The sequence below is a fragment of the Camelina sativa genome, chromosome 20, assembly GCF_030686135.1.
Source record: "Camelina sativa cultivar CO46 ecotype springtype chromosome 20, ASM3068613v1".
In the NCBI taxonomy this organism is placed as follows: Eukaryota; Viridiplantae; Streptophyta; class Magnoliopsida; order Brassicales; family Brassicaceae; genus Camelina; species Camelina sativa.
This window is the reverse complement of record NC_141899.1, coordinates 35,587,362-35,609,304: the sequence shown is the minus strand read 5'-3', so window position 1 is coordinate 35,609,304 and position 21,943 is coordinate 35,587,362. Positions and strand designations below refer to the sequence as shown.

The window sequence follows — 21,943 nt, the reverse complement described above, 5'->3', positions numbered from 1 at the left end:
TTGTCCAATCTTTTGCAACGTCCATGTATGTATTGAAGAGGTTACAAAACTGGTGATGAAGATCGATCTCGTTCACCGTGGCGCTACAGATTAATTTGATAATTCATGTATAATGTATAAGAATAAGAATTCTTGTTCTATAAAATAATCACTAAGTTTTTTAGATATTTTGCATAAGTAAGTATAACGATTGAGGTACATATTTACTCTTTTTAAGGACGCAAGGGTTCTTTGGTCTTGCGGTTGAGTCTTTGTACTGAAGACGGTTTGTTCTGGAGATAAGGTACAACGTATTTGACGACATCTTCATCTGCCATTCTGATGTGTTCACCAGCTACACTCACAAACTTCACTTTTCCAGCAACATCCAATGTTTTCAGACCAATCCAATCCTCTGTATATAGCTTTGTCTGTTGAGCAGAGAGAAGAGGTTTGGATTCGCCATCCGGATAAAACCCGAACCAAGATGAATCTTTTGGAACAATAACCTTATCGTCCTGGAACTGTTAAAACAAACCAGAATCATCAAGAGGGGACTCAAAAGATTAGTTTGAAAAGTATAGTGGTTTTGAATAAAGAGACCAAACCTTGACAAGAACCAGGTTGTGTAAACTGGCAAAACGCTCTTTGTAAGTTGAGTTTCTTTGGTTTGGTATCTCATTATTAAGCCTAGGTAGATACTTAGAGCTTTCGAGGTACTTTTTCATATCCTGATACATCAAAGACAAAGATTGAAAGCAGTTGTTTTCATCACTAAGATATGTATATAATTGGCGATTTTGCTATGGTGTGAGTAGACATACAGTAGGGATTTTGAGATAACCACTAGGAGCAAGATGATCCTGTAAAGTTATTAAAGATGTTTATATTAATATGTGACTGAGGATTTAGTCCTAATAAAGAGAGAAAGAGATGATATACTTGAATGAAGTCGCTATAGATATCTCCCTTGATTAGGTCATCTGCTAACTTACAGAATAAACCAGACTAAACAAAAGAACAAAACAACAACAGAAAAAGACAATTAATTATGTTACTTTGATTGGTTGATTAAAAATCAAATATTTAGAGGAAATAAAAAAATCTTACACCACACATAGGAACAGAGGATATCCCAGCATGAGGACCAGCCAAGGATATGTAGTTGTAAACCGGAGGTCCACCGTCGCAGAACTCGATCAAGCCTCGAGCCACTAGGTTCCCCTGTTCCATCGTTCATCAATCAACATCCATGAAACTCAAAAACGGATATTTTAGGGTTTTCAAGAAAGCGTATCAAGAAACCTGAGATCTTCCGACAATGTTGTATCCTTGACTCAATTCTTTCATTTGCTTCACCTTCTCACACGCTATTTCCGCTTGCCGTGTGAGTGGCATCAACCATGAATCGGCTACTCCATTTCCGATTTCTCTAGATTCCATACCAAAAACAGAAAGAAGAGATATGGACCGTTTTAGATAGCAAGAATATTACACAACTCTTCTACAAGTTCTTTATCTTTCGGTTATCAAAACAACGAATTAACTAGTTTGCGGATTGACTTACACGCAAAAGCCAGGAGAGCCAGAGAGGTTAGTGAGAAGCTGTGTGAAGTTAGCATCTCTATCATTCGAACATTGAGCTGAGATTCCATGAAACATTATAAACGGAACCGAAACAGAGACATGAACCATGGCTAATAATGCAACCGCCACCGCAACACAAGACCGCTTCAAACCTTTATGTCCCATTGAAAAGCGAGAAAGTTGCGGTTGGCGTTTAATGTTTTTTTATGAGAGTAGTCTCCAAGAACATTTGAGATAGGGAGTATATATATATATATATATATATATATATAAAGGAATAGAAAGAAAGAGTGTGATGTGGTTGGAAGTTGCGGTCAAGTAAGAAACAACTAGATGAATTAATGGACGGTGCTGATTTGTTTCTATATCTACAGAATGAAAATATACGGTGCTGACTAGTTGATATCTTCCTGCAGCTGCATTAAATCTCTGCTTGTATGTGCCTATATATGTATTTATCACATATCATCATATACTAGCTAGGGGGGTTTCATATTTTGATCTTTAAAAAAGCTTATAAGACCAATCATACTTGATGTTACCAAAAAAAAAAAATCTAATCATAATTACTATTTAATTTTGTGAATTAACTTTCTTAAAAATATAAATATTTGCAACCCAATCTGGTAATAAAATAAAAATAAAGATATATGTGAATGTGTTGTTTTTTTTTTTTTTTCTGAGAAAGAATGTTAATGTGTGATGTTGAGGGATAAAATGTTACTAATTGTGCTTCTTTCGTTAGCCAATCACCTTTCTCGATCTTATTTTGGTTCCAACTTTCATTGGTAAAAATATCTCCAAAACTATATTCCAAGTAACATATATTTGGGAGTACTGTATTTTGTTACTAATTGTGCTTTGACGTTTGATATCTTCCTATACAGGAATGATTCTGAGAAAGAAGGACTCACGTTTAATCTTGTACTACAATTTAATTATGGTATATCACAGGAACCTAATTCTCATGTTTAATATTAGTGGTGCTAACAAAATAACAAAATAACAAAATAACACGACGAAACATTTAACGATCTGCTCATATCCATGTAAAAAGTATGATGGTGTAGGGTGTGTCTAGGGTTTCAACGGGTGTGGATCAAGATGCAACTATGGAGGATATTCGGGAGAGTGCTCGACCACCGGGAGATCCCCCTGATGTTAGGGGACCATGGGTGCAGAAAGTGATGGGTTGTACTGCGGGGGAGATGCCGAGGCCAGAGATGGTTGTGGATGATGCTTTTGTGACGGAGAGGCTCTCGTTGGAATTTCCAAACGGGGAGGATGGTGAACCGGTGGTTACCATAGGTAAGGAAGTGTTGGAGGCGATGAATGGTTTGTGGAAGAACTGTATGATAGTTAAGGTTTTGGGTCGAAGTGACTCGCTCGCATGGTTGAGTTGGAAGTTGCGGGAGATGTGGAAACCTAGTGGTGCTATGTATGTTATGGATCTCCCTCGTCAGCTTTTCTTGGTTCGATTTGCTGTGGAGGATGATTACTTGGCAGCGCTGATAGGAGGTCTGTGGAGAATTGCGGGAAGCTACCTAATGGTACAAGCGTGGTCTCCGGAGTTTGATCCTTTAAGGGATGAGATTGTAACGACTCTGGTGTGGGTTCGGTTATCGAATCTTCCCTTTTAACTTTTATCATCGATCTATCCTTATTGGTATTGCTGGAGGTTTGGGTAAACCAGTTAAGGTGGATCTAACGACTCTTAACTTTGATAGGGCTTGGTTTGCTCGTGTTTGTGTGGAGATCAATCTGACTAAACTGCTGAAGGGTACAATATTAGTTAATGAGGAGCGGTATTTTGTGGCGTATGAGGGCCTTTTGAATATTTGTTTGTTATCCGGGTTGTATGGACATGGAGTTCATGCTTGTCTTAAGGGAGCTCCAGAGCGTAGTGTGGTCGCTGTTCAGTCTGTGGGTGAAGGACAAAGTGTACATTCTTCCGTGAATCAGTTGGCCCCTGATGATGGTTTTACTCAAGTCCGTTCACGGGGACGGAGAGTGGATCCACAGGCGAAGACGGTGGCTCCTGTGGTGAATGGTCGCAAGGCAAATATGGGAAGTAATTTACGTGAATCACAGAAGGCGACTGATTTGGCTAATATTGCGTTATCTAACAGTTTTGGAAGGTTAACTGCAGATTTGGCAGGTCTACCTTCAAAGGAAATTGTGATATCTCATGGTGATAATAAGGAAAATGAATTGCCTGTTAGGCAGTCGGGAAATGGTAAGTCTGACGTGCATCCGAAAGGCACTCATCTTTGGTTCTGGATCGGGTCTGAATAATAATGGGCCTCAGGAGAGTAAGCCCAAGAAGGGTTTTAAGGCAAAGGGGATGTCGGCTAACGGTACTAGGCCTAAAACAACAACTTCAAATAAGCCCACTAGAGGATTAGTGTTTGGCCCAAAAAAAGGAGAGCTGGATTTGTATGCGAATGGGAAAAGATTGAGAGTCGAAGAGACGAACATAGGGAGACCCGGTGGCTGTTTCGGGAAGGATAGTTACCGGAGTTGTGAGGGTGAAGAGGGGGAGCCTAATGGTGTGAGGGCTGTCTCGAATGCAATGATGCCGATGGAGGATGCTTCGATGAGTGGAGCGGTGGTGTTGAGTGAGGTCCTGCCGGGGATAGAGGTGGACCGCTGTATGTCCTGATGGGTTGCCCCGGTAGTTTCCTTTGCTTGGTGTTATCCGATGATTAATTGTATTTTATGGAATTGTTGGAGGGCAAATAAACCTCAATTCCGACACTCTGTTCGCTATTTGCTGAAGAAGTATTGTACTGATTGTTGTACCCACGATATGTCATCTCGGGCAGTAGGCAAAGGGCCTAGGCCGGGCGCGTCTAATGGGCCAAGAATGTACTACTGGTCGGCCCATCAAGTCCGGAGAAAGGAAGAGAGCGCCAAGATGCTTCGTGTTGGTCAGCTCGCAGCTCGGGCTTGGTCAAAGATTCTCGCATTTAAGAGGATTAATTAGGATACGCAAATCGTGTCCTATTAATTATGCATTAATTAGGTAATAAATTGGTCGGTATAAACATGTAAGGGGGGAGTCTTTTGTAAGGGATCGAACAAATTTTATGAAATAAGCAATACAATACAAATATTCAAACACTCTCAATTCAGTTAGGAACCTCCAACGGCGATAAGCTCCTCCGTATTCAAAATCACTTCAGAAAGAGAGAATTGATCTCGGTTCTCACACTGATGTTTTAGCAGTTTTTGAGACCCATGTTGGTGGCGATAGAGCGGGCAGATATGTCGAGGTCTGGGATTTGAAAATATGTTTCGTGTGGATGCAATTGGCCAAAGCGGGGGTCTTTGGTTGTTGTGGAGGTCGGGTTTTGGTGAAATGGAGGTGGTGGAGTCTTCAGATCAGTTTATTCATGCTCTGGTGGTGAATGGCTCTGAATCTCTGAACCTGGTTGTGGTTTATGCAGCTCCGTCTGCAAGTCGGCGGAGTGGGCTTTGGGAGAAACTTGGTGAGATTGTTCGGAATGCTGTGGGTCCAGTTGTCCTGGGAGGTGATTTCAATACGATCCTGCGACTTGATGAGCGGACTAGAGGCAATGGTAATCTTTCACCGGACTCCTTGGCCTTTGGTGACTGGATTAATGATCACTCTCTTATTGATATGGGGTTTCGGGGAAATCAATTCACCTGGCGGCGAGGGAAAAGAGGGAGTCCTTTCGTGGTTAAACGACTAGACCGTGTCCTTTGTTGTCCGAGTGCTCGTTTGACATGGCAAGAAGCGAGGGTTACTCATCTTCCCTCATTGGCTTCTGACCATGCTCCTTTATATGTTCAGATGACTCCAATGGTTTCTGGAGATGCGAGTCGTAGACCATTTAGGTTTGAAGCGGCTTGGTTAAGCCATCCTGGTTTTCAAGACCTATTGTTGTCCTCTTGGGATCGTAATATCAGTACGAGTGAGGCGTTGCGAAAGCTGCAAAGGGATTTGCATGTGTGGAATAAAGAGGTTTTTGGTGATGTGTTGAAACGGAAAGAAAGTTTGATGCGGGAAATCATGAAAGTCCAACGTGATATTGATCGTGTTCAAACAGATGAGTTATTGATCAAGGAGGAGAACTTACTCAAAGAGTTTGAAACGGTGCTAGAACATGAAGAGATGTTGTGGTTCCAGAAGTCGAGAGAGAAGTATATCAAACATGGAGATAGAAACACCAAATTTTTCCATACTTCTACTATAATTAGAAGGAGGAGGAATTGCATTGAGATGTTGAAGAGTGACTCTGGGGAATGGGTGACGGATGCTCAAGATCTTGAGCAGCTCGCTGTGGATTACTTTAGTCGACTGTATTCTTTGGAGGATGTGGATCAATCTGAAGAACAACTGTCACAGGATGGTTTTGTTCAGCTTTCACAGGTTGAGCAGTCTGCTCTTAATAAGCCTTTCTCCGAGTTTGAAGTCGAGCAGGCTTTAAGATGCATGAAAGGGTTTAAAGCCGCTGGACCTGATGGGTTTCAACCCATCTTTTATCAACAGTCCTGGGAGGTAGTGGGGGAGTCAGTAACTCATTTTATTCTTGAGTTTTTCAAGACAGGTGTGTTGCCTCCAGAAACGAATGATGTGCTTGTTGTACTTATTCCTAAGGTGGGGAAGCCAGAGCGGATCACCCACTTTAGACCAATAAGTCTATGTAATGTGTTGTTCAAAATAATCACTAAAGCAATGGTGGGAAGTTGAAGTTGGTTATGACGAAGCTAATAGGACCGGCGCAGTCAAGCTTTATCCTAGGACGACTGAGCACCGATAACATAGTGGTGGTACAGGAGGCTGTCCATTCTATGCGGTAGAAGAAAGGTAGAAAGGGGTGGATGTTACTGAAGCTTGATCTGGAAAAGGCTTATGATCGCATAAGATGGGATTTTTTGGAGGATACTTTGAGAGCTGCGGGGTTCTCTGAGTTATGGGTGACTTGGATATTGCAGTGTGTAGCCGGACCAACTATGAGAGTGTTATGGAATGGGGAGAAATCGGAGGCTTTCAAATCTTTGAGAGGGCTTCGTCAAGGAGATCCCCTGTCATCATATCTGTTTGTGTTGTGTATGGAGCGGCTTTGCCATATGATTGAGTATGAGATTGAGGAGAAAGCTTGGAAACCAATCAGTCTGTCTAGAGGGGGGCATAAGATTTCTCACATCTGCTTCGCTGATGATCTGATACTTTTTGCGGAAGCATCAGTGAGCCAAGTGCGAGTTATAAGGCGTGTGTTGGAGAGGTTTTGTTTGACATCAGGTCAGAAAGTGAGCTTGGAGAAGTCGAAAATATTTTTCTCTGATAATGTGTCCCGTGAGTTGAGCCAGAGAATCAGTAAGGAGAGTGGTATCAAATCAACACGGGAGCTTGGTAAATATCTAGGAATGCCCATCCTCCAGAAGCACATTAACAAAGATACCTTTGGAGAAGTTCTTGAGAAAGTTTCCAGTAGGTTGAGTGGTTGGAAGGGACGTATGCTCAGTTTTGCTGGCCGAATCACGCTCACTAAAGCTGTCCTCTCTTCCATTCCAGTTCACACCATGAGTTCTATTAAATTACCTGTTTCAACTTTGAACAGGTTGGATAAGTTGTCTCGTGATTTTTTGTGGGGCAGTGATGGGGTAAAGCGAAAGATACACTTGGTGGCTTGGGAAAAGGTTACTCTGCCCAAGGGAGACGGTGGTTTGGGGATTAGATCCACGTGTGAAATGAATAAGGCTTTGGTTGCTAAGTTGGGTTGGAGGCTGCTCCATGATAAGGACAGTTTATGGGCAAAAGTGGTTAGAAGCAAGTATAAAGTTGGTGATGTCAAGGATACTGGTTGGTCTGTGGTGAAGGGTACTTGGTCTTCTATTTGGCGGGTGTTGGTGTTGGTTTGCGAGAGGTGGTTTACCCTGGCTTGCGGTGGGTTATTGGCGAAGGCAGGACGATAAATTTCTAGACAAACAAATGGCTGACGAACCAGTCGTTGGCTGAACTGGCAGTTGCAGAGCTTCCTAGAGGTTCTGAGAAGTTAACAGCTCGTGAGTTATGGTCCGATGGAGTAGGGTGGGATCTTCCAAGAATTATGCCTTACATATTAGAGAATAAGAGACTGGAGCTCGTTGCAGTAGTCATAGATAGTGTTACTGGAGCGCGAGATAGATTGGCTTGGGGTAATACGAAAGATGGAGGTTTCACTGTGGGGTCCGCTTATGCTTTGTTGATTGCGGACCACTCACCACGCCCGATGATGGATAAGTTTGTTAGATGTATTTGGAGAGTCGCTGCTCCTGAACGGATGAGGGTTTTCCTTTGGTTAATCGGGAACCAATCGATCATGAAAGACGCAGGCGGCATTTAAGTAACACAGATGTTTGTCAAGTTTGTAAAGGTGGGGTGGAGACAATTATTCATGTCCTTCGTGATTGTCCTGCAATGTCAGGACTGTGGAGCCGAATAGTACCGGTGAGATGGAGGCAACGTTTCTTTGAGTTGTCGTTGTTGGAGTGGCTGTTTGAGAATCTATGTGGCGCGATTAGGGGAGATGATCATTCTTGGTCTACCATGTTTTCCATGGCCGTTTGGTGGGCTTGGAAGTGGAGATGTGGAAACATTTTTGGAGTAAACAGAGTATGGAGAGACAGAGTCAAATTCATTAAAGATTCTGCGAAGGAGATTTTGGTTGCAGGGGTGAGTTGTTTGCACCATCGAGGAGCATCGGTACGGGTGCAGCAAATGATAAAATGGTCAGCTCCTCGGGCAGGTTGGTTTAAGCTGAATACTGTTGGTGCTTCGAGAGGCGATCGAGGGTTGGCCACAGCTGGAGGGGTGCTACGCAATGAGTTTGGTGATTGGTGTGGCTGTTTTGTGGTCAATATAGGGAGGTGTTCCGCACCGTTAGCAGAGCTATGGAGTGTCTATTATGGACTCTATATCGCCTGGGAACAACGGATCATGAGACTGGAGCTGGAGGTGGATTCTAAGATGGTGGTGGAGTTTTTACAGACATGAATCGGTGAGTCGCATCCGCTTTCCTTCCTGGTACGTTTGTACCATGGCTTTATCTTGAGGGACTGGTTAGTCCGTGTTTCCCATGTGTATAGGGAAGCTAACCGCTTAGCTGATGGGTTAGCGTCCTATGCGTTTTCTATACCGTTAGGTTTTCAAAGACTTGACACTATTCCTATGGTTGTTGAGTCCGTTTTTCAGGATGATTTAACGGGACCTGCGTGTCCGTGTGACATTCTCTTGTAAATTCATTCACTTTAATAATACATAGTTGGGAGAGTTTTCTCCTGGTTTCTTACCAAAAAAAAATAATAATAACAAAATAACAAAATTGATATTTTCAGTTTTATATAATTTAATTTTTAACTAATACAAAATAGAAAAAATTAAGAACAACTACATATGTTAAAGAGATATTTTCATATTTTGATATTTTAAATGTATTTTTCAGCAAATATGTAATTTCAGTTTATTTGAGCAAATTTTCAAAAAATTTAGGTAAATAGGTATATTTTACAAACATCTAAAAAAATCCTAAATATAACATTTTGATAATTAATTTACAGAAGTTAATTTTTTTTGGTTTTGTTGAAAAATACTTGATTACAAAGCTTCTCGGTGGAAAGACATTGCTTATGAAATATTTGAACGCATTCCGTAACCGTCTATAACATCCTTAATTACCCTCTCTCTCTAGCTGAGAATTTGATATTTTATGATCCATTTGTAAATCATAAACTAAAGTGAATTTTCTAGCTTAAACGACATTCGACATATAGAACACGTTGCTCACAGGTCTTTTGAGGTCTTTATTAAAGTAATAATAGCATCAAAGTGTGAACTAAATTAATAAATACCTCCCAAGTCTAGACGACAGTTGCTGAGTCAACATAGCAAATCCGTAACCACAGTACCTGTGAAAAATTGATTATACATCTAATTATTAGTCTCACAAATCTTTGTGCTAATTATTAGTCTCGCAAATCTTATGAATTATGCATTGACATGTGAACTCAAAGAGAGAAGAAGACACAATTTTGTCAGCAAGTTCACACACACCATTTGTCTCTAATTAATCTCACTACCATCCAACATCTTTAGATTGGGTTCTCATTTCAATTTCTATCTTGTTTTACATTTTTAGTGCGAAAGAATACTCGAAATGGACCCATTGACTCACTGTGTATACAGACAATATTCTTGATCGAGACCGCTTCAACAAGCACTAAGTTGACGCATAGTTTGGTTCATGAAGCTCCATAATTGATGTTGGTAAATCGAAATCGAATTCCAAAAAAGAACTTTGGCACTTTGTGGTCCACAAATACAGAGTCGACAACAAAACTGAAGACTTAGTAAAAGACTTCGTCTACACTCATGTCGTAAGCTAATGAGTTTTACCTGTTAAGAATTTATTGACTCGATTCGTTTCTAGCTTTTCAGCACAGTCCTTTCGAGCTGTGTGACCAGTCCAATCCCAAAGAAACTACTTTGCTTTAGCATGCTTCTTAACTTTTCTTGTAAACGCAAACTCTCCGAATTTGTGCCCAACTTTCCCTTCTGTGATCTTACAACGCACATGACTTTTGCCATTGTAGATTCTCACAGACGAATCAACATACTCTGGCAGAATTGTTGATCTCCTTGACCATATTTTCTTGGTCAGAGCTGCATTTTTCTTCTTCATCAGGAACGCATCAACGAATGGATCTTTCCATACAGATCGGTTCACCATCTTATTTCCTTTCGTCTCAGCTTCTTCTATACTCTTCTCATCCAGAGACAATGGTAAACTTGGCCAATCTTTTGCAACGTTCACACGGATGTTAAACCCATTCAGCTCCTAATTAATCAACCCAAAACCACAAAAGGGGAAAGTTAAATCATACAACACAACAATTAACATGATAGGTGTATGTAGTTAGATCCACCATGATTCGTTCTTTAGTTTTCTAACCTGTCCATCCATAGCTGAAATAGCAGATTTGGCAGAATCCTCAGTCATGAAGTTAACAAATCCATAACCTCTAGACCTCCCAGTCACTTTGTTTGTCATGACTCTTGCTGCACAACACAAGATACGACAAGATGCTAGTTAATAACAGAAAGTCGGAAGGATCAAATAGAATGATAGTAAAGTCACGAGGCACACCAAATACCATAATGTAAATGTTCACCAAAATCAATTATTCATGGTATAATGATGATTAAGACGGCCTAAACCCAACCACACATCCAGACATCCTTGAATGGTTTAAGCACTAACTAGCAGCAAGCAAATCCATATTATATGGAAGAAGAGTTAAAAGAAAGATGTCAAGATCAAGGGCTAACCCTCAGTGACTCCATTGAAGCTAGAGAAAGCGTCCTTCAAGGACTGCTCGTCAGTTCCAGGTGATAGACCTGGGACCAAAAATTAACAGTGACCAAAACATTAAAACTGCTAAAGAAGAAGAGAAAGCAAATATACAGCCGCAAATAATAAGAATGAAACAACCTGAGAAGGAAAGCTAAACTTACCACCAATGTAAAGTTTTGTGGACATGTAGCGGAGAGAAGTGAGCATTGATGTAAATGGAACATTTCTGGTTTGAACAACTCCTTGTTTCAAGTGACCGCCTAGTTTTGTGCAGAAAGCCATACTAGAAGATAAATGTCTGCAATAGCATAAGCCCTCTTAAGCTAAGTCTCAAAATGTCTAGACTCCATCCATACACCCAGAAAAATATATATATACCAACAAAGCCATGAAAAAAATTCAACTAGACCTAGACAGACGAAATTAGGACAATCATCAACTAAAATGTACCAAAAGAAGTCGATTTTTTTTTTTTTATAGCTTCATACTCAGTTTCTTGATCTTCAAAAGCTAAAATAACGCACCAAAAAATTAGAGACATTGATGAGGGTAAAGCAAAGAAACAGAACGCTTATAGCACTATAGAAATTTCATGATTCAAAAATGACCTACATTGGTTACAAAATTAAGCAGATCAACCTAATTGTGGCTCACTGACCCGTAACTAATATCACACATCTCTCACTAAAAGCTAATAATATCTTCCTCGATTTTAGCCCATTTTTTCAGATTTCGCAGAAATGATTAAAAAGAGAAAGGAAGCCATTGAAGCATACCAGTTATAGAACGACGACGAAGAAGAACCCTAGAAGAAGACGGTGAACAAAGTTTTACGGCTTTCAGAGCATCGTGTTCGAGGAGGAGGAGACCTGACCACTCACAATTCTATTTTGGACTGTCTGGATCTGACCATAACCCAAACTGGGCCGTTGCTAAGGCCCAATTAATATACTATTCATCGGGTAGCCCAATATTTAACTAGTCTTCGTGTGTGCTTGCTTCACTGACGAATTAGACAGCTTCAGACCCATCAATCACCATAACAACTTGTAAACTGTTGTAGATATGTATCAGTACTACTAATTAATTAATTAGTCTCCTAAATCTTATAAATTATATGATACTGAAATGTTAACTCAGGGAGAGAAGAAGAAGACGGCACAATTTTGTCGACAAGTTCACACCATTTGTCGTCTCTAATCTTACACTACAATCCAACAATCTTGAGATGGGTTCTCATTTAAATTTCACATCTTCTTTTTTTTCTATTTTTACATTTCTAGATCCAAAGAATGAGAATACTCAAAATGGACCCATTGCCTCACTTCTGTTTACAGACAACACAACTTCTTGATGATGATCATGATCAAGATCGCTTCAACAGCAACTCAGGAGATGCATTATCATCATCATCATCTGGTTCTTGGAGGAGCTCACGGGCAAGTCGCACTGGTCTGTCTTGTAGATACGCAATGTCGCTGTTTGGTGCTGTTATCAGATGATGATCCGATCCTTCTCCATCTGTTTCGTACGACACTGAAGATGCGACTGACTCTTCTGATCCATCGTTATCATCTACAATACAATGGAGGTAAGTAAAACACAACTCGTTCTTTCATCAGACATCCAATTAGCCTAATGCAGTTTTGCAACAGTTTTTCTTTTTGCAGGTAATAAGAGAAAACATGATCAACTTACCAGAGAACTCGAGGGCTTCGGGATGATTAACCGACGAGATCTGTATGCTTTCTGGAAGGATACAGTTACAGAAAGAACCTGGAGGAATTCAACCATGTGTTAAAAAAAACAAGAACCAATTAAGAAACTATGAGCTATAAGATACTTATATATAAGAAAGTTATCTTACCAACTCGAGCCATCCGATTAATCCATCCGGGAATAGGCTTTCCTGTTACCTGCAAGCATACTTCTTCTGTGAAATGGTTACAGTTTTTGGCAATCAGATGGTATGTGTCCCCATGATACTTTCTCGAAAGCTTCTCCATGAATGAGCGGAAATCTGTGCGAGACATGCTGGTGGTTCCCAACAAAACAGACCGCCTAAAGATGAAACCTGGACAGCTTCTAGGTTCAACCTCAAATACCCCACTGCTCGAATACTCATGAGCCCCATATCCATATTCGAAACCATGAGCTAGTAGTAGACATAGCAAAGTGAAAGAAAAAAAACTCCACATAAGATAAAGATTTAGCAACAATAATAATAGCTTTAGCAGAAGTATAGTTATCACTCATCAGGAAAGTTCTAACTTATTGAATGAGAGAATGTTTCAGACAATAAGTCAAGAGATTTTGAAAGCTATCCATTCTAGATTCCCAAATCTTGTCCACATTTTCCTTCTAAATCCATTTCTAATAAAGAAACCATATTGTGTAATAAACCATGCATTGTTGCCTAATCAATAGATCAAAACTTGTCAACAACAATTGAGAAGCATATTCTAAGGTTCTCCTATTCAAGATTAGAGTACTTTGCTAACACGATTGATACCTTTTCGTTAAACCAGATATGAATGAAAAGCAAATAGAAAGTACACAGGATTACAATAAAGAACAAGACTATAGAGAAAGGTTTGATGAGGTGAATAAAGTGATATAGAAGAAAAGAGAAGAAGAAGTTGGCAATTAATTACCTTCAATCCCAGAGTGAAATATGCCAAGGCCGAACCAATAGAGATAGTTGTTGACAGGAGTAAGATCATAGACGTTGAGATAGACAGGAGTGAGAACGCCTTCTCCTCCTCCAGTGATGTCTTGTTGCTTCTCCTCACCAGAACATAAGCTTGAGCTCAAACCAAGCACCCGCATTTTTACAACGAACCCAATGTCTCTCTCTCCCAATTCTTCAAATAATCATACTTCTTTCCTAAAATCTCTGCAAAAACTAAAATTAGAAAAGGATGAGAAGCTAAAGTAAAAAACATCCCCGAGCTTTGGTAGGTAGGCCCTAGTGAGAGAGAAGAGATCAACGAATCTGATTCAGAACAAAATCTTTCAAATGAATCTGGAGATTGTTAGATCAAGAGAACCCACTAATCAAAAACCATAATTTAGAGGAAAAGGAACTCAAATCTGAAACCCCAATCATACATACGAGGATGATGAGGATCGTTCCCCAAAAGAACCCTAAACACATAGGTTACAGACGAACAAAATCGAAATCGAGAGAGCTCTTAGTTAGTCTCTCAAGGAAAACAAATCCTTGGAGAGAAAATGAAGAGAGAGCTTACATGAGAATTGGCGAGAGATTGTGGAAGAAGGAAGAAAAAACGTCCGGCTGGCTGATACGAAAAGCGGAAAGGGAAAAACAAAAAACTTGGGAAAAAAGCGTTATTTTGATGAGATATGATCGACATTGCAAAAGTGTGTAATAATCGGATTTTTTAACCGAAAAATTAATTAATTAACTTACTCAAGTCTTTATTAGTAAAAGTGTAAAACTAATTTCCATTCTTGACTACATAAAATTAAACCTTAGTGTCAAGTAAACTTGGCACTAGGTAAGTCTATTTATAGAAAGCACCATTACATTCGGGATCGAGTTCCAGCTCCTACGAATGTAGGAATTTGGCTAATGGGCCGGCCAGTTGTGGCCCAATGGTTGACAAAAAAAAAAAAAAAAATTAAACCTTAGTGTGAAGTGACCTTAGTGCAGTGGCAGGAGGTAAGTCCATTTGTAGAAAACACCAACACACCCGGGATCGAGTCCCGCTCCTACGAATGAAGGAATTTGGCTAATAGGCCGGCCAGTTATGGTCTAATGGTTGACAAAAAAAAAAAAAAAAAAATTAAACCTTAGTAATCAATAAATTATATTTTTAGGGTTCAAAATGATTTCCAACTTGCATTTTCATTTTCTTGTACTTTAGATTTTGCGCTAAACTAAAACACGCGCGGAATGATTATCTTCTTTATTTACGACTTTGCTGTTCTATCATTTTATTTAATAAATTTTCAAATTATGTCAATGATACAATTAATTTTTTTTATAAACAATTTTATATTATATCTTTTAAAAAATAAAAATCACCATCATATTTTCTTATTTCATTGCATTCTAATAACAACTTGAGTAAATCTTAATACACACTATAACAACCGATTAAAAGCTGAAGTAATACCATATTTTTCGTTGCTAAAATAGGTTTTACAATGTTTTTAAGAGCATCAAAAGATTTTTCTAAACTTCAGCTTTTAATCAGTTGTTATAGTTTTACATTATCAATACTCGCTACACCTGAGCTCCTTCTTACAGGGATTCAGTGTTACATTATCAGTGATACGTATTTAGGTATGGGATGGTATTGCTTACACTCGACCGGGGACATGCCAACCATGGAAGCTGCAAATTTACGCAGGAGTCTCTCCCCTCTACACGCTAAAGTCGAAGTTTTCGTCTGTGCTATGCAGTGTATGATTGGTGCCGATAATCACGATGTAGTTTTCTTTACAAACTGTTTGGATTTGGTGAAAACTGTGTCTTCAAGAGTGGCAAGCATTTTTCGTATATCTTGAGGATATTACAATCGACAGGGAGGAGTTTTCAATCTTCTCACTTTCTCTTATTCTACGTAGTGCGAATATAAAAGCAGATTTATTGGCACCCATAGGTTTGTATACCATTTGGCATTCTGTTAAATTTGTAAACAATGTTCGTTTCAATTGGCTCTTTTGAGCTAATTTATTTACGCTGTTGACAAAAAAAAAGCGTTATACCAAGGCTTTATTTATTTACCTATCTTGGAAACTTTTTTTTTCTTCTTTATAGAGACCATTTTTATATTATCTCATATCTTTTCAAATATAAAAATGCTGTTTAGTGTAACTGATTTTCCCTTTACTTAAATCTTAATCATATGACATCCCAACACATGGACTAGCCTAACATATGGCATTCCAACTCATGGACAGAAAAGAAAAAACAACAAATGGAATCGAATGGAATTATAACTTCAAACTAATGACAGATATTACACCAGAACTAGCTCTACTAATATGAACAATTAGCAAAAAACATAAGATAAAATATGACAAAAAAATAGGGAAAGCTCCATTTTTTTCCTACGTTTAAGTACTCTAGCTCCTAGCTCTGTCTTCTATACTCTTTTAATTGCGTTCTGATTCTTCTTGCCCTGGAAGAAGATTAGCTTGTTGCGCACGTAGTTTCTGATATTGGGGGTTTTTAGCTACTTACTACATATGGGTTAATATTGGATTGGATGTAATACAAAACTGGAGAAAGTAATTGAAAAAAGTTCTACAAAGTTGAGATTTCAACACTGTAGAACTTTTTTCAATTACTTTCTCCAGTTAAGTATGTGAAAAAATGTGAAAACGATGATGGTCAACCAAAAAAAATGTGATTCTTTTAAACAAACAAAGCACGAATTTACGGTTTAACCGAACCGAAATGTGATTATGATTTTTAATTGAATAAAGGAACCGAGTCGATTGCGTTTTAAACCAACAGGACCGAAATTGTGATTCTTTAAACCAATAAAAATAGACCGGTCCGTCTTTGTGGGAGAAGAATTTCAGTATCAAAATTTTACTGGGTTGAGTGAGTCATACTCACAACACAACACAACTGGGAGCTATTGCCAAGTCAACAGATTCAGCGGAACTACATAAAACAAACGGCTGTAAGCCTGTAAATTTTAAGTCAATGCATATATATATATATGCCATAAACGGAATAAGATCATCTTCAAATGGGAATTGAATTGTAAAAAAATATATTATCCATTATCGAAATACCTCACCTTATATTCTTGTTGACTGTAGAAAATATTTGTTGGATACAATCCAAGTCCTACATCTGAAGTTTAAAAGAGATTATCATTAATATATAAAGGATTAGGGTCAATCTACTAATTGCCAATTGGTTTTTAGTTAGAAGCCCAAGACAAGCCCAAATTAACAATATTAACCAGTAAAGCAAATCCAGAGTCGTCCATCTATCATCTATGTAAACAAACAATAACAGCTCAGATTACCACTACCACCACTATAGAAGTAACACACAACTTCCTCATCAACTCTTATAAGATTTTATATATACGAAAGGGAAAAATTAAAAAGATGGAGAGCAAAAGAATGGTGATGTTTGTGACAATGCTGATAGTGATCATGGTAATGGGAAACCTTCTAATTCAGACAAAAGCTGATCAAGCTCAAGCTCCATCTCAACTTTCTTCTTTCAAAGATTGTTACCAAGGTTGTGTTTCGGTTTGTATATACGAGAATAAGTACCAAAATCCTTGGACGTGTCCACTTCCGTGTATCGATACCTGTCTTGTACATCTTGTTCCCAAAATGCCAGTGCCTTCTCCTCCTTCACAGATGGTTTCAACAAACGGAATCATTCATAATGATTATTAATGCAAACTCGGTTGTGCTACTTATCACTGTGTTTCCCTTTCTTCTACCCAAAATCAGAGTAAGTTTTATTTATTTATTTATTATGACGAGTACTTTGGTTTATTGACATACATATATGAACATAAGATTATGGTATCTATGGCTTATTTTGTTGTTGTTGTTTGTGGCATGAGCAGATGTATACAAAGTTCCAGACTGTGTGGATTCATGCTCGGACAAGTGCTCCGCCAAGAACTAATAGCCTACTTTTGCCTTTTTATTTTAATAAAGTACCAATGTAAAAATGATATGAACCGTTTAGTTTGTTGTTTGTATCATTACGATGAATTTTTATAAACAATCGATGCATCAACGTTTTATAACACTCTCTTGAGTCTTGAGAAAAATAGAGAGCAAAAGAGTCGCGACGTTGATGAACATTATGATGATGGCAACGGGATACCTTCTGGTTCAGACAGTGAGACAAAGGCTAAGTCTACTAGCCATCTTGAAATTTGTTACTCAAATTGTCATGTGGTGTGTAAATTTCATATGACGTTTCCAGAATCTCTTTTTAGCCCATACAGTCCATTCACATGTCTCATAACTTGTCTTCCACCATCTCCGTCTCTGTTGATGTCCAGATCGGTCACAATTAGTATGTTCAGTTCGGTCAAAGGAGGGTCGAAGTTCTCTTTTATTATATTGATGCCGAGACACAAAAGGACGGATTACAACTCGACTTAAACGAGTTACAAGTATAAACGAGAATAATCGACGAGTTGCTATCTCGTCGATCCTTCGAGCTATTGAGTCTAAACTGTAGATTTCCACTTGGACGAGCTGAGGCTTTCGTACTTGCTATCTCGATTCTTTTCCTTTTTCTCGATCCCCTTTTTCTGCGGACCGTACGTCTCCCTTTATAGGGAATCGTGTCGGTTCGTCTATACGAAAAGACCATAATACCCTCCCTTCCTTTGGAGATTTATCATGGGCTTTTTCTGGGCCAGGCCTGTTGTTTGGGGTGTGGATCCACCCCCAACAGTAGTCCCCCCCGCGGCCTTTAGTTCGTAGTCTTTAGGCGAAGAACAGCCGTGAAGGAGCGAAGGGTCGCGCGTGAAGGAACGGTTCCCAACTTTTGGGGTCGAATCGTTGTGTGCGGTGATCGACGCGCGTGAGATCCGGAAATCGTACCGTTATGGGGCGCGTGTCGTAATGATGACGCTTCCAGATCCTTCGTCCTTCTCCTATAAATATCACTTCTCCATTTCTCTCATTATCTTCTTCTCGCGTTTTTCGGTGCTCATCGTTCAGGTATTCTCCCTCCTTCTTATCTCGTCGTTATTTTGCTTTTAGTGCGTCGTACTTTTACTATGAACTCCCCTCGTTCTCAATCGTCCGATCCATCCGTCGAGAGCCACCTTCGACGAGCGACGACTTCCGAATCTGATGGCTCTAATAGGTCCGTTCGCCGGGAGGGCCGTTCTCGGAGTCCTTCTGATTCGTCTTCGGCGGGTTCAGACATGGCTCGATTTGAAGAATTGAGACGTTGTCTCGTTCCAGGGTCGGTGGTTCCAAGCTCGTCGGGTCTGCCTTGCAGGATTCCTTCCCTGATAGACGAGCCATTGATCAATGACCTATCCTTTCCCGAGTTGGACAACGTTCCTTTGCCAACCGAGAACCTTTTCTCTCATTTCCCTCCGTCAACGTTGAAATCGGGAGCGGCGTCTGATGCAGTTCGCATTGGGAAATTAAACACCGAACCGAGAATTCTGATTCCAGAACCATTTCAGCGTCTCTGGGATGCTCCTTCCAGCTTTATTTGCCTTTCGGAGAAGTACTTCACCGAGTGCGGGCTTACCTTCCCTTTGCCGTCTTTCCTGATGACATATTTTGCTCGTCGTGAGGCGGCCATTCCTCAATTTGCCCCGGCGACCTTTCGAAATGCTGTTGGCCTTTCGATTATGGCCGAAGCTGCGGGGGTTAAGCTTACTTGTGATCATTTGGAAGAGTTGACGTGTCTGAACCCGTCGAGCCGAGACAAAACTCCTGGAATTTACTATGTAGCGTCGGGAAGGAAGACGATGCTCGTCGAGGGTGCTAAGGGCAAAACATATAATTGGAAGGGCTCGTACTTCTTTCTTGAAGTCGGTGAGGGGGTTTTGGAGGATCCGTCGATTCCTTGGTTTTCTGGGTGGAACCCTTCACCCGGTAGCCGACCCTTCTTGCCTAGTATATTTTATTTGCACTATTCTATGGTTGTGCTTAACCCTTCCCCCCCCTCTTTTTTTTTTTTTAGTTGTTGTTCCAAGGTGTTTGCTCCCATACCCTCCTTCGTTCCAAGCCGAGATAGACGCGATCAAAGCTTTCTGCCCTTACGTTTGGCCAGGTACCGAGTTGAAAAAGGGGCGTTCAAGGAAGACCTCCGATCCTCGAAGAAAGACAGGTACATCCTAGTGTAGTTGAACCCCTCTTTTTTTTTGCTGCTCCTTGAGTTCTCCAATTAATTCCGTTGCTTTGTGTTGTAGCCAGGACGATGGGTAAGATGAACTTGAGTGTTCCCAACGCGTCTGCTCGTTATCGCCGAGCTCCGGAGCCGCTGCCTCGTTCCGCTCCCCGTCAAGATGCTCGTCCGGGTGCCAATCCTCCAAGCTCTGGCTCGTCAAAAAGGGTTTCTCCTTCCTCTCGTCGGGTTGTGGACGACCCTTCAAGGATGCGTCCAAGATCCCTTCCTCCGAATCGTCATATTGGTCCAGAGGAGACACTTCCAAGGAAGAAGGTGGTCAGGACTCCTGGTCGCGTCGCCGAGGTGGCGAAAGATTCGCAGAAAAGGAAGGATTGTCCCGAACAAGAGCAGTCTCCCCCATCAAAGAAGTCTAAGTCGGTCGACTTCAGCTGGAACTTTACGCATTCCTCCGGGGCTCATCCTTTTCCGGATGACTCGCGGTCCTGCGCCGAGTTATTTCGGAAGATCCACTTTGGTGAAGGTCGTCTTCCTGCAGTTGAGAAGATGAAAGAGGCCGACGCGGTTACCAGCGTTGCTCAAGCGTCTTTTGAGGTTTGTCGATTAAACCAACTTGCCTTTAATCTTCCTTTACTCGTTTTTTTCTTATGGTTGTCATTTTCTTTCACTTTGATAGTTTATTGCGCGAATCAATCGTCTGGCTTCTCGCTACGAGCGCCGTGTTCAGAACTTGGAAGGGGAGCGTTTTTGGGCGTCGAGTGAGAGGATCGAGCGCCTCGAGGCACAATTGGGGGAGGCGGTGCGGTTCAACCAGAGACTTAGCGACCTTGTGGCCAAACTCGAACATCACCGGAGCGGGTTGATCACAGAACGAGACTCCCTTACGACGAAGCTTGAGGAGGCTGAAGTTGCCTGTAACGGTCTGAAGCTCACCCTTAACTCGGAGACGAGGAGGCTTAGAAATCGACGTGACGAGTATGGGCACCACGAGCGAATCAACGCTTTCCATGAGGTGGTTGGTCGCGTGCAGAGACTCTTATTGAAGCACAAAAGCTATGCCGAAGCGGTTGTAGCGTCGCGGGAGAAGTTTCTTGAGTACAACCAAGCTGTTGGGAACGTCCAGATGCTCGAAACGCTCGTTGCCGGAGGTCGGATTTCTTTGCTCGATGAGGGGATTAAGGACCAAGTCACGGCCGTGATGGGCCAACTGAAGAGCGAGGTTGAAGAGGTCGATCTGCCGGATATTACCGAAGCTGATTTCGACATGTCTCAGATCTTTGTCGGGCCTCTTCCCCCAATTCCGACTTGGATCACTTCCCCAATCAGCGGGAATACCGAGGTCTGTAACGACGAGGGTGGGAGTGACGGATCGGAGAGTGGGGAGATTGGGGGTGAAGATCTGGACGAGCAGGAGAAGGTCGACGATCGTCCTTCTGATGGAGCTGAGGTGCAAGCTGACGACCACCCTTCTCATGGAGCTGAGGAGCAAGCTGCCGAAGGACTTCCTCGTCCGTCAACTCCCGGGCATGAGTCGCCGGTTGTTGGCTTAGTTTCGTGACTCTTCCGTTGTCGCCGTGTCGAGGGGTCGGCTCCCTCATACTATCTTCTGTTTGCCGTATTTTGGGGTCGGCTCCCACGTACATTTATGCGCCGTGTTTAGGGGTCGGCTCCCTTCCGAAACTTTATTCCTGCCCTTGGGGCATTTATTCCTACTCTATTTAATGCCTTATTTTTCGAAACGTTGCTTTTTGTTGTCATTAAATGCGTTTTCTGTTTTGAAACTTGCGCCTGTTGGGACTTGTGCCTTTCGTTCTATAAATAGGCTCTGTGTTTCCCTTTCCTCAGTCCTGTCTTTGTTGAGTTTGTTGTTTGTTTTTCTTGTTGGCAGGAAGGAAGAAGTTACTCTGATGCCGGTGACGACTAGATCAGCATGGTTGCGTAGGGCGCGGGCACAGCTCGGCGTTAGGTTTGACGAGGTGATTCAGTCGGAACTCGACTATTACAATGCTCGCATCCAACGGCTAAGAGCTTACATCATTGCCACCCGTCGTTCGTTCGAACGTTACTATGATTTCTGTCGTGTTGACGGGGTTGTGGAATGTCTTGAACCGTTGATCGACGAAGGGCTTTTCTTCCCGAAGTGGCGATGGGATCGTTTGGTGGAAGAGCGTAC

The 21,943-nt window shown here is 41.1% G+C and overlaps 3 protein-coding genes and 2 pseudogenes across 7 annotated transcripts; 2 read left to right on the top strand and 3 right to left on the bottom strand.

Moving 5' to 3' along the window:
* On the bottom strand, positions 1 to 1,831 carry LOC104772021 (uncharacterized). Of its 2 annotated transcripts, XM_087505286.1 has the most exons (8): positions 1,547 to 1,816; positions 1,285 to 1,411; positions 1,090 to 1,203; positions 922 to 987; positions 804 to 842; positions 588 to 710; positions 208 to 503; positions 1 to 83 (listed from the first exon to the last, which is right to left on the bottom strand). In XM_087505286.1, exons 1-7 carry the CDS (start codon positions 1,729 to 1,731, stop codon positions 213 to 215), a joined length of 945 nt encoding a protein of 314 aa, XP_087361412.1. In that variant the 5' UTR covers positions 1,732 to 1,816; the 3' UTR covers positions 1 to 83; positions 208 to 212. The 2 variants fall into 2 exon arrangements, with proteins under 2 accessions (XP_087361412.1, XP_010494964.2); XM_010496662.3 differs by having other exon boundaries at positions 1 to 503; positions 1,547 to 1,831.
* Positions 1,832 to 2,648: 817 nt separating this feature from the next.
* On the top strand, positions 2,649 to 3,861 carry LOC147919906 (uncharacterized; annotated as a pseudogene).
* A 5,968-nt stretch (positions 3,862 to 9,829) lies between these two features.
* On the bottom strand, positions 9,830 to 11,942 carry LOC104772020 (small ribosomal subunit protein uS19m). Its single transcript, XM_010496661.3, has 5 exons — positions 11,702 to 11,942; positions 11,087 to 11,223; positions 10,901 to 10,969; positions 10,524 to 10,630; positions 9,830 to 10,409 (listed from the first exon to the last, which is right to left on the bottom strand). Exons 2-5 carry the CDS (start codon positions 11,205 to 11,207, stop codon positions 10,053 to 10,055), a joined length of 654 nt encoding a protein of 217 aa, XP_010494963.2. The 5' UTR covers positions 11,208 to 11,223; positions 11,702 to 11,942; the 3' UTR covers positions 9,830 to 10,052.
* Positions 11,943 to 12,089: 147 nt separating this feature from the next.
* Positions 12,090 to 14,318, bottom strand: LOC104772019 (deSI-like protein At4g17486). 4 transcript variants are annotated; one of them, XM_010496660.2, is made up of 5 exons: positions 14,177 to 14,318; positions 13,580 to 13,830; positions 12,793 to 13,080; positions 12,624 to 12,701; positions 12,090 to 12,500 (listed from the first exon to the last, which is right to left on the bottom strand). In XM_010496660.2, the coding sequence occupies exons 2-5, from the start codon at positions 13,752 to 13,754 to the stop codon at positions 12,292 to 12,294; spliced, it is 750 nt and encodes a 249-aa protein (XP_010494962.2). In that variant the 5' UTR covers positions 13,755 to 13,830; positions 14,177 to 14,318; the 3' UTR covers positions 12,090 to 12,291. The 4 variants fall into 4 exon arrangements, with proteins under 4 accessions (XP_010494962.2, XP_087362378.1, XP_087362379.1 ...); XM_087506252.1 differs by having other exon boundaries at positions 13,580 to 13,821; positions 14,177 to 14,303; XM_087506253.1 differs by having other exon boundaries at positions 14,041 to 14,188.
* A 2,709-nt stretch (positions 14,319 to 17,027) lies between these two features.
* Positions 17,028 to 17,565, top strand: LOC104772959 (thionin-like protein 2; annotated as a pseudogene).
* Positions 17,566 to 21,943: the final 4,378 nt, after the last annotated feature.

Coding starts and splice junctions, on each gene's coding strand:
- LOC104772020 (XM_010496661.3), bottom strand. CDS start 11,207: ATGGCTTTCTGCACAAAACTAGGCGGTCACTTGAAACAAGGAGTTGTT. Junction 10,970..11,086: donor CACAAAACTTTACATTGGTG/GTAAGTTTAGCT, acceptor TTTTGGTCCCAG/GTCTATCACCTGGAACTGAC. Junction 10,631..10,900: donor CTTCAATGGAGTCACTGAGG/GTTAGCCCTTGA, acceptor TGTGTTGTGCAG/CAAGAGTCATGACAAACAAA.
- LOC104772019 (XM_010496660.2), bottom strand. CDS start 13,754: ATGCGGGTGCTTGGTTTGAGCTCAAGCTTATGTTCTGGTGAGGAGAAG. Junction 12,702..12,792: donor TAATCGGATGGCTCGAGTTG/GTAAGATAACTT, acceptor GAATTCCTCCAG/GTTCTTTCTGTAACTGTATC. Junction 12,501..12,623: donor CGAAGCCCTCGAGTTCTCTG/GTAAGTTGATCA, acceptor ATTGTATTGTAG/ATGATAACGATGGATCAGAA.
- LOC104772021 (XM_010496662.3), bottom strand. CDS start 1,731: ATGGGACATAAAGGTTTGAAGCGGTCTTGTGTTGCGGTGGCGGTTGCA. Junction 711..803: donor GTTATCTCAAAATCCCTACT/GTATGTCTACTC, acceptor TTGATGTATCAG/GATATGAAAAAGTACCTCGA. Junction 504..587: donor ACAACCTGGTTCTTGTCAAG/GTTTGGTCTCTT, acceptor TTGTTTTAACAG/TTCCAGGACGATAAGGTTAT.